The sequence below is a fragment of the Callionymus lyra genome, chromosome 5, assembly GCF_982586985.1.
Source record: "Callionymus lyra chromosome 5, fCalLyr1.hap1.1, whole genome shotgun sequence".
NCBI classification, from domain to species: Eukaryota; Metazoa; Chordata; class Actinopteri; order Syngnathiformes; family Callionymidae; genus Callionymus; species Callionymus lyra.
Genome location: NC_141822.1, coordinates 32755072 through 32774195, shown reverse-complemented (window position 1 = coordinate 32774195; position 19124 = coordinate 32755072). Strand labels below are relative to the sequence as shown.

The 19124-nt window shown below is 36.9% G+C and overlaps 1 protein-coding gene across 1 annotated transcript; it reads right to left on the bottom strand.

Annotated features, from left to right (window-relative positions):
- Nucleotides 1-1065: 1065 nt before the first annotated feature.
- On the bottom strand, nt 1066-6216 carry mrps9 (mitochondrial ribosomal protein S9). The gene is made up of 11 exons (XM_087792660.1): nt 6125-6216; nt 5654-5836; nt 3790-3852; nt 3583-3613; nt 3427-3506; nt 2492-2577; nt 2263-2338; nt 2032-2200; nt 1848-1956; nt 1474-1643; nt 1066-1372 (listed from the first exon to the last, which is right to left on the bottom strand). The coding sequence occupies exons 1-11, from the start codon at nt 6200-6202 to the stop codon at nt 1281-1283; spliced, it is 1137 nt and encodes a 378-aa protein (XP_087648786.1). The 5' UTR covers nt 6203-6216; the 3' UTR covers nt 1066-1280.
- Between the last annotated feature and the right edge of the window lie 12908 nt (nt 6217-19124).

The following is a 19124-nucleotide window of genomic DNA, read 5'->3' as shown; positions in this document are numbered from 1 at the left end:
AATTTAAATCGTTTTCATATCTCACTTGACTTTGTTAAAAAAAAGGAAGTTCTCAATTATTTGATAATGATAAACAATATTGTAGCAAGATTTCACATTTCTCTTCTTCCAATAAACTTAAAATCTGACCACTATCGTTTATAAATGAACACGATTATCCCTTAAATGTATGATCAGCATAATTCTATCGTTGGGACACATCACTGACTATAAATCTAACCATACCTATATACAATAGTATTTATTTATTTGTACTTTGTATAATTTGATTTTAAAAAAGTGTTTTATATTTTGCTTCTTATACAAAAGTTTGTATTTATTTTTTTGTAATTGTGCATTAATACATTTTAAAAAGCACGTTTTACATTTTCCGCTTTAACAGAAGTTTTTTTGTTTTGTTTTTATTTTTAACCGTGTATTATATGATTTTTAAAAGCTTGTTTTATACATTGCTTATTATACAGACGTTCTTTGTTAATTTTTAAGCGTGTATAATTTGATTTAAAAAAACTAGTTATTTATTTGGCTGCTTATACGGTGGTTTAAGAATATCTTTGCACATGTAACATAGAAATATTTGACACACATTTACCTGAACACCACATGACAAATAATTGTATAAAAGAGGAAAATTCAATTATTTCACAAATAAAATAACTGTTAATAGTGTGTATAAATTAATCTCAGATATTCTATAAAGGGCCCCATAGGAATATGAGAGAATATTGAGTGAAAGCCTATGGGATGACTGGAAATCTACCAGGACAAAGTGATCTACCTACATGTCCAGGCTGGACAAGAGCTGAACCAGAATCAGCAAACACACCTGGGGCAGCTCTGGAGACGATGCAGAGATCCACAGGTAGAGACTCTGATTAAAGCTACTAGTTGTGTTTTGCACTAATCCGGCACTTATAGAAACATGGCCAGGACTAAAGATGTCCATGTGTTAAGGGAATGACCGAGTCAAAGTCCAGACATTTGAGAGTCTGTGGCTGAACTGAAAACATCTTATCTGACAGAACTTGAGCTGTTTGGCAAAGACTGGGAAGAAAACATTCCTGATTTGTGATCTTATCTGAGACTATCTTTTTTAAACAGACCTAATATGTTGCTTAATGCCGAGAAAAGCTTTTTTTAATTTGGAAAAACAATTAGTTAAATATTCAACACAACATGTATCCAATGGCGCCATCTATTGGTTTACAAGAACAATTGCAGACGGCTTCATCTGAAAGAATCTTGAAAGGACAGCAGCCATTTTGCTCTTCTCCAGATTTTCATCTCTTATTCCAGGTGAACTTTCTTCGTGCTCCTTCTTGACCAGGCTTCTTTCTCTCCCTCACTCTTGGGTCAGGGGTCAGCAGACCAGCTGGAAATTAAACAGATTTCCCATAAACATCTGGATTCACTTGGAAGTTTAGATATTGAAAGAGAAAAAAACATTTCTTGTGACATTGGTGAATCGTCTACCTTGTCTCATATTTTCCATTTCTGATTTGGACAGGAACCCGAGCAAGGCTCTTGAGATGGCGAGCCGCACCGCGCCCGCCTGGCTGGACCTGCCACCTCCGGTCACAGTGCACTCCAGGTCGAAGCGTCCCAGCATGCCAGTGAACTGCAGTGGGAACATTATCTGCTCTCTGGGACACGGAGAAGGAAGAGATTGTGTGAGGTCGTTTGGTGTCTGGGTGAATTATCGCTGACTCATTTAAAACAGGACGAGGTTGTGTGTACTATTGGGAGTACTATTAAACACAAGTTAATGAATAATATTCTGCTCCGGGGGTAGGGGGTTCAGACCCTGCATGTGATTCATACTACAAGAATGCGTCTGATCAACCTACCTATCTTGCAGCACGGAAAAGTATTGCAGGCAGTTCTGACCATTAACCAGAACCCGTCCAGAGCCACAGTCCCTCAAAACCACTGTGGAAGTCGATGTCTTACGTCTGCCTATTAAAAAAAATGTTTATTTTGAGATGACTAAGATCCTCTCAGACATAATATTAATGGAGTGAAAATATCTACCGTTGGCGGTGCTGAAGGCCACACCTCTGTCGTCGCTCTCCAGCGGTGCGATGTCTTGGTCCCTGGACAGGATCTCCAGTTTCTTTCGGTACTTCAAAATAAACTTCTCCTCGGTGGAAGAGTAGGGCATGGATTGCAGGCGCTCCAGAGTTTTGATGAAGACATTGTACTAAAACACAAACCTTGTTGAAGTAAGAAGACTGACTGAGAAGAGCAGAAAGAAGGTCTTACATCATGTGTGGAGATGCTCTCAACCAGCAAACTCTCCAGTTCCTCCTTCGTGATCCACATCCAGGCTCCCGGAGGCCTGGTGGATTTGGAAAGAAATTGATATGATGCATACAAAAATAAAGTAACGCTAAGATTTAGCATGGTTAAATAACTTCAGTTCATGTCCTGCCAGAATAGCACATTGACACTTTACAGTAAACGTGTCATCATCACATGCAGGTCAACTTACATGTCCTTCACTTTACTGGAGAAGAGACCTTTGGCTATTAGAAGATCTTGGTGTTTTTCTACGTCCATGATTTTGCCATATATTTCCTAAAAAAGAAAAAAAGTCTTGTAAGATTTACATGACTCGTTTGAGCCCAAGGTTAATAACATTTGTGGTGGCAAACTGATCCGGAATTATGTTGTCCATTTTATAAACCGCACATCAAGATACAGGGGGAGGAGTTTATCTCTTTAAAGACGGAGATTTCTATTTGTTATTTTTTCAAGACAGTCATTAATTTGAAATTTGTAGCTTTAGGTTCCACCAAGACTTAGTAAAAAAAAAAAAAAAAAAAGTTAAATTAGTTAGCAGTATATAACCACAAAATATTGACATCATTAATGGAATATAAAAAAGACGGATCACTACATTTAAATGGGACACATGTTTCAAAGTAAAGGTTGTAGATCCCCAAGTCTGGCAATTGCTTTTGGTCTAAATAAATATTGGCTTCGGCAGTGGCTAAATTGTACCAGCAAATAAAAAGCATGAAAGAAAACTAAATTTGTGTGAGCACTAATGTTCTCCTGTGGGTCTGGGTATGGAAGTGTAATCTGAATATTGAATTGAAAATGTTATTTTATTTTAAATATTTAATATTTTCAATATTTTTTTGAATACATCATGATTTTTAAAAAATAAATGTACAGCAACAGGCAGCCAACAGCCACCGTTAATCCTGAGGAAAGCGCATCGGCGCCCTCTTCTGGCATAAACCAAAACATGTCGATAAGATAAATACTGAAGAGTTGAAATATTTGCAGGAAACATGGCAAAAATGTTTAAGACTTCTTTGTACAACAGCCGACATCTTTGTATGTTTTCTTAACATTTGACATTCGCTTAACTGGGAATTCCACTAACAGGGAGAATAAATCATCATCTGAGAATCTCACATGCATCAGCGAGAAGTACGACTGCTTGCCGGTGTAGAACAAGAAGTGGAGCGGTCGCCCATTTGTATCCCACTGAACAGCTGTGACGAGAAGAAAGTCATTTTCAACCTGTGACGTTTAACAGCTAGAAGTTCTAAAGGCTAAATCTAGTCATACCTCTCTCTTGTGGAAAGAACTCCTCTGGAGGCTAGAAGGATGAACAAGGTACAAGACTATAGTCAATACAAAACAATATTGAACTAGAGAAAACATTTGGCAAAATTGTGTTAATTATCTTGAATACCTTTTCTGCAAGTGAATTACAATAAAGAAAGAAAAGTTTGGATTCACATGTATATAGAAAGAGGAAAAAATAACCCTTACCTTCATGAGTGGTCTGGCTTTTTTGTCAAACAGGCCGGAGGGAAACAAGTAGGCGATGCTTCTCTGTGAGAAGGAAACAGAATGAAGTTGACAGGTGGTAACAACAGAGGTCACTGTGACAGAAGAGCCACAATCTGTTGTTGGGTTCAAGAAAAGGTCAATTGCCCCCTCTCTGTCTTTTTTTTCCAGAAGATGCCTCTTAGTTCAGTGCAAGTTCAGCATCTGTAGTGTTTGGCTTGACGGTGAACTACAGATGGCAGCGCGGTTGTGTGAAATACATAAAGACAAGTTCAACCCTCATCAGCATAGTGAGCATTTTTCTCTCTCCTCTCTACCACGCTTCAATTAGCAAGGCAGCAGGTGCAGCTAAACCGGAGCAGGTTGCTGGTTTTAAGCTTGTCAAAACTGCAGTGAAGTACGTGCAAGTGTGTGCTAGCGGCTGAAGACAACTGTGAGAATGTAAGCAAGTAAAGCACAGAGAAATGGAGGCAGATAAATTAAAAGTTTGGTTATAGAGAAGATTAAGACTGTTAAATACCATTTTCCTTTCTCTTATTCACGTTTTATGGTTTTATTATCAAAGAGTTTGTACAGAGCTGAATTAGCCAATGCAACTAATAACAAATAAATTGTGTGCATTTTAATATGAATGTTGAAGACTAGATCAAATTAATTAAATCAATTATTCGCAGTTGTTAGTGTGTGCACTAATGGTTGCTCTTCTCTGCAGGCCCTGCGATAGGAGGGTGACCAGTTTCTGGTGTCCCCCAGTTCTCGCCCAAAGAAGCCAAGACTACATAATGGAATAAACAAACTGAATAAAAGGAATTCAATTTGGTTGACAGCAGGTAAGTAAAAATAAATAATGTGATGAAAAACAGAAAACATTTTAAAGACATGTTAGATTCAAGACAAAACATATCTAACACAATATCTTTTCAAAAATGAGAAAAATTGTTTAAATTCGATTTTTAAGTAATTACAAATTGTGAATTAAACTTAAGGTTAATGAACGATTTCCAATATACAGTATGTAAGAGAATAATGTTGTTATATATATATATATAGACAATAGCTAGTTACCAGACTGATATTATGAAAATAAAAAGTATTTTACATCCAACTACATTAGCTCCATGAAAAAATAATTCAGGTTGAATTGTTTTATAAATGGCCTGCTTCCTTAATTTGCTTTAAACGTTTACCATTTCTAAATCTATTTCTGAATCTTTTGAACTTGAAATATGGGTCAAGTGGGGCTGGATTTTTTTTTCACTCTACCCTCATTGTTGACAACAGGCTAATTGTATGTAGAAGCTCATATGTCTGGATGATGGCTCCTTAATAAAATACAATAAAGTTGGGCTTGTAAGAGTGGCAAGTTTTAAGCATCACCCTATGACAGAGGTCGTAGAATGGCTGCCTTGTCACTTATTCATGTTTTTATTGCTTATTTTGTGTGTCATCTTGTATAATTATTTTGTTCTGTACCGACACTAGAAAAATTCTACTCGTGTCAGATTAATGGTCCTGAGCTCAGAAAATAAACATTAAAACCAGCAAGAAATAAGTGTTTGAATGTGTGCAAACCACCATTAGTATGGTGGTAACAAAAAACACTCAGCATGACAAACAATGAAAACAGCATTAAAACAGTGGCAAAATCGCAACATAGAACACAACATTGTTTTGCGAGAAGGTAAATCGTTTGCAGAAAAAGAAAGGAATAGAAATGTGCAGAAAGACATGGTTCTTCAATCTGTAGAGCACCAGAACACCGTGCACAGTTGTATGACACATGAAAGCAGGAGTCAACAGACAAGATGTTTAAAATATATAATCTTTAATAAAATAGTTGACTTACGTCGATATCTTCTTGAGTAAAGTTCTCCGGGTCCTCGCCCATAATGTTGGCCAAGTGTCGTTTGCCGATGTTAAATTCCTCCTTCTGCTTCTCGACGTACTCTTTACTGAACTTCTCTGGACCTAAAGCAGCCAAGTTCTTCACCAGCAGGGCTGAGCTCACACTCAGCCTTCTGTGCAGGATCTGTAGAGAAGTTCAGCCATCAGTGACCTGAAGGCAGACGCACCTCACCCGATATATACTGTAGACATCACCGAGTCATGTATGACACACTAATAAACAAAACAGTTTCATTCAACAAACCATGTTGCAGCATCTTAAACTCAACGTGTTCTAGGTGTAGTTCTGTGGCAGGCTAACATGCTAGCTCAAGGACATCACTGCTTGACACCTGCAGCGTGCCCATCGGACTAGTTGGTCTCAGAAAGCTCAGATACGTTGTTTATTATGACACGGACTGACGCTTCTCACCATTTGTCGGGCAGTTGAGCTACAAGCTCCACATTTTCGGAGAAGAGAACCCACGGTTCGCAGACAGGGAGCCGCCATCTTGTCCTGCAAGAATGACGTCAGACGTAAATAACGTAAACTGCAATCGTTCGTCGTAAAACATTCTTTTTTTTTTCTGTCACACTGGCTGAGGTGTGTCAAACTGGAGGTTTTCATCTTTGTTCTGATCACCAATATTATTAAATTAAATGTATTTTATTCATTATTAATTCTATATGGCGCTTTAATGTAATTTCTCTATTTCATCGTATCTCATTTTATTTCATTTATATTTATTCCATTCTTTTTACACGAAATCAAAACATGACATGTGACTTTATCACTTTAGGGGCTGTATATTAGATGTAACTTATATAAATAAAGGTTAATAAAAAAAAAAAAAAAAAATAGTAAGGTACTGTAATCACTATAAAAAAAACACAATTGAAATAAAAAAAACAATAAACGTGTTGTGGATCTGAATCTTAACGTTGCTGCACAATCACATTAGTGACTGACACTTCTTTAACAAATTGAAACCAGAATCAATGTAAAAGCTGGTCAGTTTTAATCAATCACATTCACAGTCTGCACATAAGCAAGACAGTACCCCATGGAGAATAAAGCATATAGTTGAGTTGACTGAAAACCTTATGTCACGGCATCTAGACAACCAAAAGACCAAAAATTTATATTTGAACCAGATGCTTTCCAGATCTGCAATAATACACTTAATATTTTTCAGCATCCGATTCATGTGGAATGTATTATATCTCCTTTTTCCACCTCAGTTGAGACGCTCAACTTCTGAGTAGTGTGTGTGTGTGTGTAACGTGGGCTGCTATTGTCTACAGATCAATGAAGTGTGTCTACACTTAGATTACTTTGATAGAGTTGGACCAGAACCATCGGAAGATTAATCACAGTGAAGGGCCACTGACTCCTGCTTGTGCCAGTCGATATGGTTGTGTGGTTCATTTGCCTGGAGGGGGTCCTGTCGTCACCCGGATGATAAACAGTGTTGGCCCTGTTTTTTAGCCACAAGCGTGCTCCTGCGCACCAAGAAAAATAGTTTCGACCCATGCTCTCTAATTCACAGTGGGGGGTGAAAGGTGCGACATTAATCATCCGTCTGGCGTGGCCCGTCTCTGACAGCCGAGCCACCGTGGGTGGATCGTGCAGGGATATTCATTAGGTGAGATGGAGATGTTAACGATGAAAATCGTCAACTGCTGGAAAACATTGCCAGGGTGGAAAACTAACTGTCGTACTTCGAGGGGAGGTTGATGCTCAATACTTTCTTCTAAACTTGATATGAGTTGTATTTAAAACCACTATATTTACATTTGAACACTTGTTAGAACATGATCTCTGGGTTTTCTCTTCCACCTGCAGTTCCGTTAAGAGATACTGATGTTGAGTCTTTAGCACACACGGGATGGAAAGCATATAAAACATGTTAATCTAATCTAATAGTTCATCCTCTTCTTGTCAGTTGACATCAGTTTATTTCTGTGATTGACATACAGTTGTACATGACTTTTTACAAAAACCATGCAAGATTATGAAGATTGAAAAACAACAGAGATCCATAACTTTTATTAGTGATGTGTTGATGAGGCTTCATGAAGCAGCTGATGGTGTATCATTCGTTTTATGATTTCTTCTCTCTTCTAAAAACTTGGGCCAATTCTGCTCTTGTTCTTCCCAGAGACCTATTAATTCAACAGCAATAATCAATCATTTAGAATTATTACTAAGTATGTGCTTTTTACTTGTGACCTATTCATCTATAACTAAGGCCTAACATTTTAATCTTTGAAACCTGATCATGTTTATTTATAATAATTGATTTCTTTTAAATCTATTTTCAATTTCAATTTATGTTCATTTATTTTTTCAACATTCCAGGATATTTCCCTTAAATCCAATTGTGATATTTCCCAATCCGTCTCCTCAATTGTGTTTTGCTCTATTCTATTCAATGATTAAAAGAAATCGCAAATAACACATTTCGATTCTTTTTTTTTGGTCAGCTGACATCAATAGCTTATTTATTTCCAAATATTTATTTAATCTTTGTAGCAAAAGTTTTTTCTAACCCTCAAGAGATTTGAGGAAGGAGAGAAATTGTTTTAGAATGGTTTATTTCCTATTTAGGGGGATGCTACCTTCATTCTGACAGAAATTGACACTTCAAATGTATAATAATTTAATCTATTAATCTGAGTTGGTGGTCGTTATTCTTGTTGGTTTTTTTAGCAGTGTTCACTGCTCTCTGCTGTACATTGTGTCCAGTTTCTTTTTATGCTTGAGCTATGTTGAAACATGTGCATGATATAAAGGTTTTATAGTCCTTTATGAATTTGATCATGTGATACATATATCCGTTACAGTCTGTATATTTCATCCTGGAGTTCTTGATACAGTACCAACCTTTACCATTGTAATTTTTTTTTCTCACATATTTGATTCTTGTCCATGAATATGGCCACTCTTCTATTGTTGTTGTACAGTTCATAACCACCCAAATTAATAGGATGAAGTATTAGGTCACCTATGGGAATCGATCCCACATCTTGCTGCATCATTTGAAAGCGGAATCTGTCTGTTTAATTGTTTCTACTATGCTGCCAGATATCTAATATTTTATTATTTTATTACTTCTGCTTCAACAATGTCTTGTTATGGGTGACTGTTCTTTCTGTTACAACTTTCTCATGGCCATTTTAGTAGATCAATTCGTTCTTGAGTTGTTTTGATGATCGTATTTAACATAAAAGCACTTTGTGACTCGTGTCTAAAGTGGCGACATTAATGAACTTCAGTAATTATACAATTATCAAAAAATATGATATTGCAATTCTCATTCAGTTTTTGCATATAATATAGAAAAATACATAAAGAAAAGTAAAATAAATGAATAATTACATAAAAAAAAATATATATACATTTTTAAAAATGTTATACATTTGTGAACAAATCCTGTTGGTTGGGGGCCATTCAAGATCATTTAAGAAACAGCACAAAGTTGAATGAGACAATACCCTCGATTCGAATAATTATGACATTGAGATTATTTTGGAGCTTGAAATGAAAAATGTTACTTTGGTATTTAAGAATTTAGTAGAATTGATATTTAGGAACATAATCATTAGGTTGACAAGACAGTGATGACAACTACTTACTTTTTAATGATCGTTTAGTATGTTAACTTGTACCAAACTGGAAGTCTTCACTGGAGTTTGCAACATAGAGGTCATATTATGGATGACTCTTAAGTCCAAGGAAACAAGCCACACCTGCTTCTCCACATCTTCTAAGAAAACAATGTATCTCAATAGGATTTGAATCAGAAATTGACATCTTCACTACCTTTGTCCAAGTCATAGATTGAGCTGCATATTCGTGACCGTAAACAGCGTGGCAGCAAGAAATAATGAAGAATATGACACGGTTGTGCAGTGTCATAGTCTTCATTATCAACTGGCGTTGCCAAGTTGGCTTCTTCCATCTCACTCTCAGCACTGGAGAATTGAAGGCTTATAATACAGGCGAGCTGAGCTGAGCTCCAGTCATCATTTCCATGCTGCTTTACGCTGATTCCCTAATATCCTTAGCGCCGTGCGTAGGGATAAGCCCGTCGTGCTGAAACATGGCTGTCATGCCTATAAACTGTTCACGGCTCTAAAGAATCCATTATGATTCCTCCACAAACACGCAGGCTCAAAGGGCCACTTTGCTCAAGCTCATTTATTCCAGCGAAGCACATTTTTATTTACTCTTAGTGCTGCCTTTTCAGAGGATCTAGAAGACTAGATATGTGGATGGAGGCAGGACACTATGCTATATGCTAGTGTTGTTTTCTAAAGCTGTTGCCGAACAAATACAACTGTTAGAGAATATTCGCCAGGAAGAGAGGGACACAAACAGCTCTTTTATTTTGTACTCATGTATAGACAGTTACTGCTTTAGACACGTCCCCCTTTTTTTTAGAAGAATGGCTTCAATCTTGAATGTCTTAAAACATACGATGAACAGGAAACATAAAAAAGGAGGGACAATGTACAGACAGACATTGTAGTGCATTATAAAGTTAAGAACATTTCTTGTGTTTTACTTTTGACGAGTGTATTATTGATTTCTTTTAATCCTGGTTTTCAAGAGCACATTTATACAATGATCCCAGTTATTGCTGTTGAATTAATAGGTCTCTGAGAAGAACACAAGAACAATGAGAGCAGAAAAATAACAGCAACTCGTTTATTAATCACACGTTCAAGGGCTTGTGCAGCAGAGGTGTTTCCAGGTGAGTCCACACACCTGTGTGAGGACGGCGATGGAGCAGACAGTTATGTGATAGGTTTGATGGACGGATGCTGACGCTTGATCAGAGATGGATGATTGACACTCTTGTGCTTCTGGTTACGAACAGGTTCTGAAAATAATACACTAAACCAAACACAAGGGGACAGCAAAAGACAAGAGATCGTTGTAGAATCTCATTTTCAGTTTAACGACCATCCAGTCAGTCGCATAAAACATAGACTAACGTCCCCATTTCATAGCAGTACATTTAGATAGAAATAACATATAAACATGTAGAATAAAATCGATTTATTTTTAATCCATATGTAACAAAGGTTATAAAGGTGTTTTCAATTATTGATAATCTGTTTGTTTATTGAGTTAAGGGCTTATTAACTTATCAACTGATATAAATTCCATTCAGAAGTTGACATAAAATCAATAGATAGCTATTGTATATTACAATAAAAGTTGTTCTTTAACGCTGCTGATAAAAAACTTCTGGGAGAACAGACCTCCAACAAGAAGCTTATTTATATAACTATTATGATTTTTAGCCAATGCAATTGTTCCACATTCAAGCTCTTTTTTTGATTGGATGTTGGTCTCCATTAAATTCAATATTTGCAGCATACAGTACAACACTGCTGCATTCAAGTGGCGTCAGAACATCAGAAATACTGAGTTGGCAAACCTCTTGTGATGTTCTTTAGCCACCATTATTAAAGTTGAATAATTAAATGAATCAAACAAGTGTGATTTATCCCCCAAATATTTACTCTGGGTGGTTTAAAAAAAAAAAAAAAAAGTTATTATAATAATAATAAAGGAGAAGAAGCTACAGATGTTGGTAAAACAAAGGAGCTGAGAACATCCTGAGGTATGGCCAGATGTGCCAGATTATAGGGCATCAACAACTGTAACACTTACCTCAAATACAGACTGTTCTCCATCCCATTCAGCTCCAGCAAGGCTTCTTGGCGGTCAACAAAGGCCCCGAGTTCTGCTGCTGCCTGGCTCATAAGAGAGTCACTAAACAAGGGGAAGAGCAGGTGCAGCCGATAAACACACACACGCAGACACACACACTTGTGATGCACCCAAACAAGCTCCTTATCAACAACCATGGTCATCGAGTGGAAATTAATTTGCCAGCCTTAATAGATAGAGACATTTTGCTGAGGTGCGTGAAAACAGCTGAAGTGCCAGCGATTATCTGCAGAAATCAGCCTTCATCAATATAAGGGTAATTACAAAGCTCTTCCGGCAAGGCGTGAAATAAACAGTGCATGCAACAGATTGGGCGTACGCCATAGATGTCTGCTGGTATTAGGAAACCCACTCACAGGGGCTCTGTGGGGGAACGGTGTACCTTCAAAGAATGGTGCTCAAACTGTAACATTTCGGAAATTAAAGGGAACACAGAGTGAGGAATTAAAAAAAATCTATCACAAAATCTAAAGGAATGGGAATTGTTATAATAATGTTATTATTAATATGATCTATGTAACACCAATATATATTTATAATATTTAAATATTTTAAATAAGGCAACCAGATGAAAGTTCTACTTTCAAAATGTTTTGATTTATTTCCAATAGGCTTTGTCATATCTATTGAGATTGTGGTTTGTATACTTCAGATGAGCTGGGCAAGGATGGCAACAGATGTTTAGTAAAAATACATGTTGTCATTTGACAGGTTTGTGATACAACATACTTTAGGAACATGATGGACCCTGTGTAAGAGTATTTCCAAACAAGTATACATTAAACAAGCTAGCTTACTTTGGAGTTTATAAAAAGTTTTGCCAACCGCTACAGATATTTAACTTGTATCAAAACTATATATTCAGGTTTTTTCTGTGTTTATTCAAGAGATTTCAAATCTCAATGTAAATTTAGTCACATAAACATATATCTTTTGCTTAAGTTCATTTAATAAACTGTCCAACTCCATCATTTAAGGCTGGATCCATCATGATTAAAAAAAGCCAACACTTTGGAGTCTATATAATTTTTAGTAAATAAAAGTTCTTGATGCGCTAGTGCTACTTTATGTGGGTTCTACATATTCAGACGTGATTGCACCCATGTGACCACTTCACAAAATTCCGAAAACACAATAGGAAATTGAGAAATATCTATTTTGATGAAATTACTTTTCTAATATTCCAGGCAACGTCTTTAGTTTTCACTGTTCTTTTCGGGCATTTGGTTATTCTGGAGATTAAATATTTCTTACCATAACCATGTCAGAATGGGCTTCACTCTTCTCACCTCTCGTGCCAACATTTCAGAAGGGGGAGAACTTTATAAAGTAATACCTACAAAACTGCATGTGAGAATGTCAGGATGTTCGGTTTTCAAATTTGTTACCCTTTAAATAGACACAACAAACCCCAACCATTTTACAAAATACAGCCAAATAAGCATTATATATAACAACTTACTACTAAATATAAGGACATGTTTAACATTCTCAGCAAAAGTGTTGCAAAAATCCTAAGAGAACTTAGACAACAACAAACAGACAACTACCTACTGATCTAATGGTGTCTTGATCCCCACTGTGTTTTCTATGTGAAAGTGTCTCTTCTGGTATTTCTCAGACAAGACTTCCATGTCTCACATGGAACCACTTTAGGTCCCCCCTTTACCCTCCACTTTCTGTCTCCTAGGAGTATGAGCTGGACCAAGTATTGGGTTTCTCCTCCGGCTGAAAGGCCACTTCATTGCGTCTTCAGGGATGTAAAGATGAATTTCTCCCCAAGACTTCTACTACCAACCTTTTTTTTTTCCAAAGTTGAGGCAGGGGAGAAAGGAAACTATTAGGAGTGAGGTGAGCAGGGAAGACACAGCTGCTCAGACTGACCGAGGGGTTAGGGGATCCTAGACTAGACGGAAAGAAACCTGAGAACCTTGGAAATGCCTGAGAACTTCCGACGCCCCTCAACCATCCCTATCCCTTCCTGTCCTGAAGTGTTTCCCATGATGGTTTGCAAAGAGCGCAGCAGTCGGAATCAGTTTGTGGATATATATATATATATATATATATATATATATATATATATATATATATATTTATATATAGATAAATAGATAGGAGATTTATGTATATATACACAAATTAAAACATTTTGTTTTTATTGTTGTTCATGCTGTTTGTATTGTTTTTGATTGTTAATGTTGGAAATGATGTCACAGAAGCAAAAAGAAAAAAAAACAAAGATTGCATACAAACACGCTATCTTTAGACATGCTGTATAATATAATAATAAATAGAAAACAAATAAATAAATGATATATAAATACAAAAAAATGGAGTAATAACACAATAAGCCACCCAAAAAAAACATAAAATGAATGATAATAAAATCATAGTAAATAAAAACTATAAAAATTGCACAATAATTAATAAAGTAATGATAAATATAATTAAAGAACAATTAATCAATAGAACATGTACACATAAACAAGAGAAATTACATTACATACAATTTAAACAAGGTAAAAATGGGTTTTTGTGTTGAGGATTATGAAAAAGATGTATATTTTAAAAGAAGTAAGTGTTTTGTTTTGCATCTCAGGAGTGAACGAGTATTGTATATATATATATATATATATATATATATATATACTCTACAAGGATGATGACGAAGTGTTGGATGTCCTTAAGAATTCCTTCTCATGTAAATGAGGTTCATATTTCCCTCCTTGTCCATTTGGAAGATGAGAGCAGTTGAAGTGTTACAAGTGTTGCACCTCAGCTGACAAATTGCTCTGGTGATGGAGCTAAAGGAGTGATTGCTCGCTTAATATCTCCCATCGATCCGTCCATTGATCATGCGTGCACGGCTAACGACGGCGACTGGACTGATTTGATATAATACGTCTTGTTTGTAAGCCGTCATCAGAGTGTTTCCAGGAGAGGGAAATCGCGGTGAGAAATCAGCTTAAAAGGCCTGAGGAAACTGAGCTGAAATTAAAATGAAAAGATTTAATCTGCAAGCATTTTTTTTTGCGTATGTTTCCCGCTGATCAGAGGGGCTCCGCACTACCACTGGGTTCCCTGACATCTGGTTGGATAATTTAGCTCCCTCTGACAACTGGAAAGGGTAAACCTCTAAAATCTCATATTTGCCCGGAGGGGGTCAAGCCACAGCAATTACAAGCTACAATCGTCCAGCTAATCAGCTAGCAGCACCACGGACCCCTCAAACCAGCCCGGATCAGAAGCTGCTCTCTACCTCGGCTGCTTAAACCTTGTTCTGGTGTTCAAGGGCCTCACCGCCGCCTCAAGACCAGCACACCCCGAGGCACCGAGAGGTAAATTTAGCTCCTGACACTTTTCTCACAACTGGTCAGCAACACTCGGCGACTGTGTTAATCAGTATCTGTGGCCTTTGTTGCCAAATGATCTCAAATTACTTTCCTCCAATCTGGCACGCATTAACACCTCGGTGAGAGGCGGCATTGCGATGTGTACCCCGAGGAGGAAAAGACGCGAGACAGATGTGAGAGGACACTGATGAAGGTTTGAGACATGCGTGTGTGGGGTTGGGATTCCCGATGCTGTTTACATGGTCGCTCTTTGACACACATTTCCTAATTGACTGAGTATCAAGTGCAGGATTAGAGTATAATAATATATCAGAGCTGTCTGCCGCTGCAGCACTTTTGAACAAGGCTGGGGAACAATTACTGGTAATTAAATATGTGCCAGTTATGAGAAAAGATAATTATGTCCTCGGTGTATAACACCAATTAATTACTTTTATTTTATCGAGCAAAGCTTTGAAACGACACACCGATTCATTTACAGTGAGTGCAACGTTGATGTTTAGCATTATGCCATTTCTATAGATCAGCATCACACTTATGGGTTAGTGAGGAGATGTGGGAACATTCTTGAGAAGCATTCATTCCAGATAAAAGCACACTAAAACATTGTAATACAAAAATTGTAAATAACTATATTGACAAATATTCTAATACTTTAGATTAGATTAGATTGGTTTTAAGTGCAAGTTCAAGATCAGTAATGTACGGTGGCCGTAAAGGACAAACAACAATTATAAATATATAAACACAAAAACTTAAGCACAACTCCAAAAGTAGAAGCACATTCACAAAATAAAAGCAAAATCAAAAAATCAAAAAGAACATTCACCAAATTAGAAACATATTTGTAAAAAATGTAAATAAATTCAATAAGCTCATTCACTAAATAAAAGCACATTTAATGCACATTCACGGAAACAAAGGAACATTCACAAAATCAAAAGCAAATTCACAAGAATATAAGCACACCCACAGTAACACAAGCCAAATCACAAAAACAAAAGCACATTCATTAAAATAAAAGCCCATTGAAAAAAAATAAGCACATTAAAGGGAAAAAAAGCTCGGTGATCACATGAATAAAAGTACAGTTAGAAAAATAAAATCAGGCATACAAGAAAAAAAGAAATAATAAAATAAAATTACATTTACAAAAATAGTGTACCTCAATGTACATCTTCTTCTATCTCTGTCAATTACAAACACAAAGCATGACTTGCAGCAGTAGCCCATTACCACTCCAGTGTTGTCATCACCTTCCACTGTGAACTAACTGCTAAGAGTCAGTGAGACATCTCAGGCAGGCGTTTAAAACATTTATAATATTAGCTTAAGTCTCATTCAAGCAGCATCTGTCTTATCTTTATCGGTGCATATGGTGTAGTATGAAAACAAACACAGACTGCAATAGGCATCAATATAGTGTGTCAGTAACAGCAACACCTGAATGAGTGCGTTTCTCGGGTAAGTTGCTTTCTGTTGACGTGCTGCACTGTCAGTGTAAATAAAGACTTCAGAGCGTGTTCTTAACAGTGCATGGTCTTTAATCGACACTACTCTGTGTATAACATGTGGAGTTTTAGGGACAGATTTACTGAATGAAAATAAATGAATAAAATCTTTCTTTTCTCGCATCTCCTTAAAAACTGTTTTCCATTTTTTTTTATTTGATTTGACATATAAATCATGGAATGTTTTCATTGTTTTCATCCTCATCATTATTATTATTATTTTGTAATAATAAAATGTGTTACGCCTGCTTCGCCATGTCTCCTGTGGAAAGTTTTGGGATGCTTAAACAGGTGGAGTTCATAAAGCATGGAGAACATTTCCCCTTTTCCTTTCACACACTGTGAACCCTGCCTCTATTATAAATAGTCACACCATGGACACATGCATAGCAAATGATCTTATTTTGGGCTGTAATGTCTAACTCTGAAGCACCTGTGTCTCACTGCTCATGAGTAACCTATTACATTTAACTGGAAATGGTTAGACTGCACTTCTGAGAGGGCAGTGTGGCCACGGCTGCTCACTCCTGGTGTGAGTTAATGAAACATGGAATCTTTCTCTGCTCCTTCAATCCGCTGTTGATTATTGTGAGACCACCTAAATATAGTTCAGGTTCATACACTGTAGCTGTTCACAACTGTGATGATATGTAACATTTGAACTCATTTCCACATGACAGACACATTAAAGGTATTCTTTTCACTTTCAATTTGTATATTGTTTATACACTGAGGATGACAACAGCTAAACTATATTACTATCTAACTAAAGCTTCACAGAGCTATTTTTTATATGCATACATATCTACAGAGCTGAGAGTATAGTGAAAAAAATAAAACTATTTGATGGTGTAAATTCAAAGCAGGAGATCAATATTGAAACATATGATATTTAAAGAATTTACTAAACTCTTTAAAAATAAACAAGGCAAAGTAAGTAAGTAAGTAATTTATATTTAAAGAGCGTTTTTCCAGACCAGGGTCACAAAGCGCTTGAACAATCAAAAACAAAACTCAATAAAATATATTTAAAAGATCAAGATAGCACTGAGAACAACACAGGAGTTCCAGTATACACAAGAAAAGTAAACTAGCAAAGCTTTTAAATGCTATGTTATATTTCTTTCTTTCAGTCCTTGAATCTTTCTAATGAATGCTTGACAATACACAAACCCCTTTTTTCTATTGCGGACTGGGCCAATATTTCACTCAATGGGATAAAAGAATAAAACAAAGTCAATGTACAAACAACAGTGTTCACCTTTCACTCATTCAAATCTGTCACATCGATCACACGTCTTGTTTCAGTGTTTAATTGAGAGAAATGAGGAGACAATTTGGATTTATTAGTAAAGGTTGTTCCATTTGTTTAGTTGACTTTTTAAATTTACATTGTAGAGATAGTCGTTATGCAAGGGAGTGTGTGTTTGTGTGTGTATGTGTGTGTGAGTGTGAGTGTGTGTGTGTGTCAAGTCTCGCCTGACTCCCCAGCATCTAAACAGTATTGACATACCCATCAGGGCCTGTGATGCATCAGCCTCCTTGCTTGAAGCTCGCCCTCAGTGACTCCTCCCGGTGGTGCTGACATACTGTCACCTTGGCAACCACTGCCAGAGTGACCACGGTGGTCAACCTGGTGTTGACGTCTGGCTGTTGAGCGGTAGCTGGAGATGTCACTGAGGTCATCACGACAGACTGACCCCCATCTAAGTCCCTGAACCATCGATCCGTCTCTGGCTGAGCTCCCCCCTCACCTGACACGCACACGTGCACACGTGAAGACATGAACTTGATGTTCAGTCAGCTTTAATATAAATCTAAAGGACGGGCTGCGGATAATGACCACACAAGGATACGACAAAGGGATTGCTGCTGTGTTGTGATGATTTGATTACAGCTTTCATTAACTTGCCAAATACAATAATTAATTGTTAATGATTCTGGTTGACGGTTTAAAAAAAGGTTTCATTGTTTACCATCATTAACCAGGTATGCTTCTTATTTTCCTTTTTAAATCACAGAGGTCATAGTCATTAAGCATTTTTTTATGGATGTCAAGGTCACTCTAAACAACATGCACCAATAGTTCCTGGGATAATTGTCTTCAACAGATTACGCCTGGATATTTGGATATTTAATACAGGACATATTTACCAACCTGCAACATATATGTGTATTTTACAATTCTGCAAACGGGGAAGGGACTGAATCATGGATTGCTGCTGATTTACTAAGATTGTGCATGCTATTTAAAATCATGTCCATTAACATCATACAGGAGATTGTGCTTTTCATGGTTAGAAGGATGGCGAGCTACAGCATGAAATAACATTTTTATAGTGGAATTTCTTTATTAGAAAACAATTAATTTGAACAGACAGAAACCTCGTGCAAAACCAGACTCAGCGTGAACGGTTGTCACCGTCAGGGAGAAGAGAAACAGGGGGATGGTGAGAGAAGGAGAGGGGGAGGAGAGGGAGGGAGAGAAGAGAGATCAATGTGAAGCAGGGCAGCAGAGTCCCGACAGGACCATGGAGATGATCTTGGATCCGTTGACACAGTCATGGCAAGATGAGATCCTAGATACAAGTTTTGTCAGAGTTCAGTAAATTAATGTTTTGCATCATCCAGGATTTCGATATCTGTACTACAAGTTAGTAGTTGGCTTCATTGATAAATACAACTGGATGTCATCAGTATAACAAGTGAAAAGATTTTCTTTTGATCAAGTCCCCTAGTGGAAGCATATAGATTGTGAATAGAATTGGTCCAAGGACAGAACTTTGTGGTACACCCTAGCTGACCGTCCTGTGTGTCGAT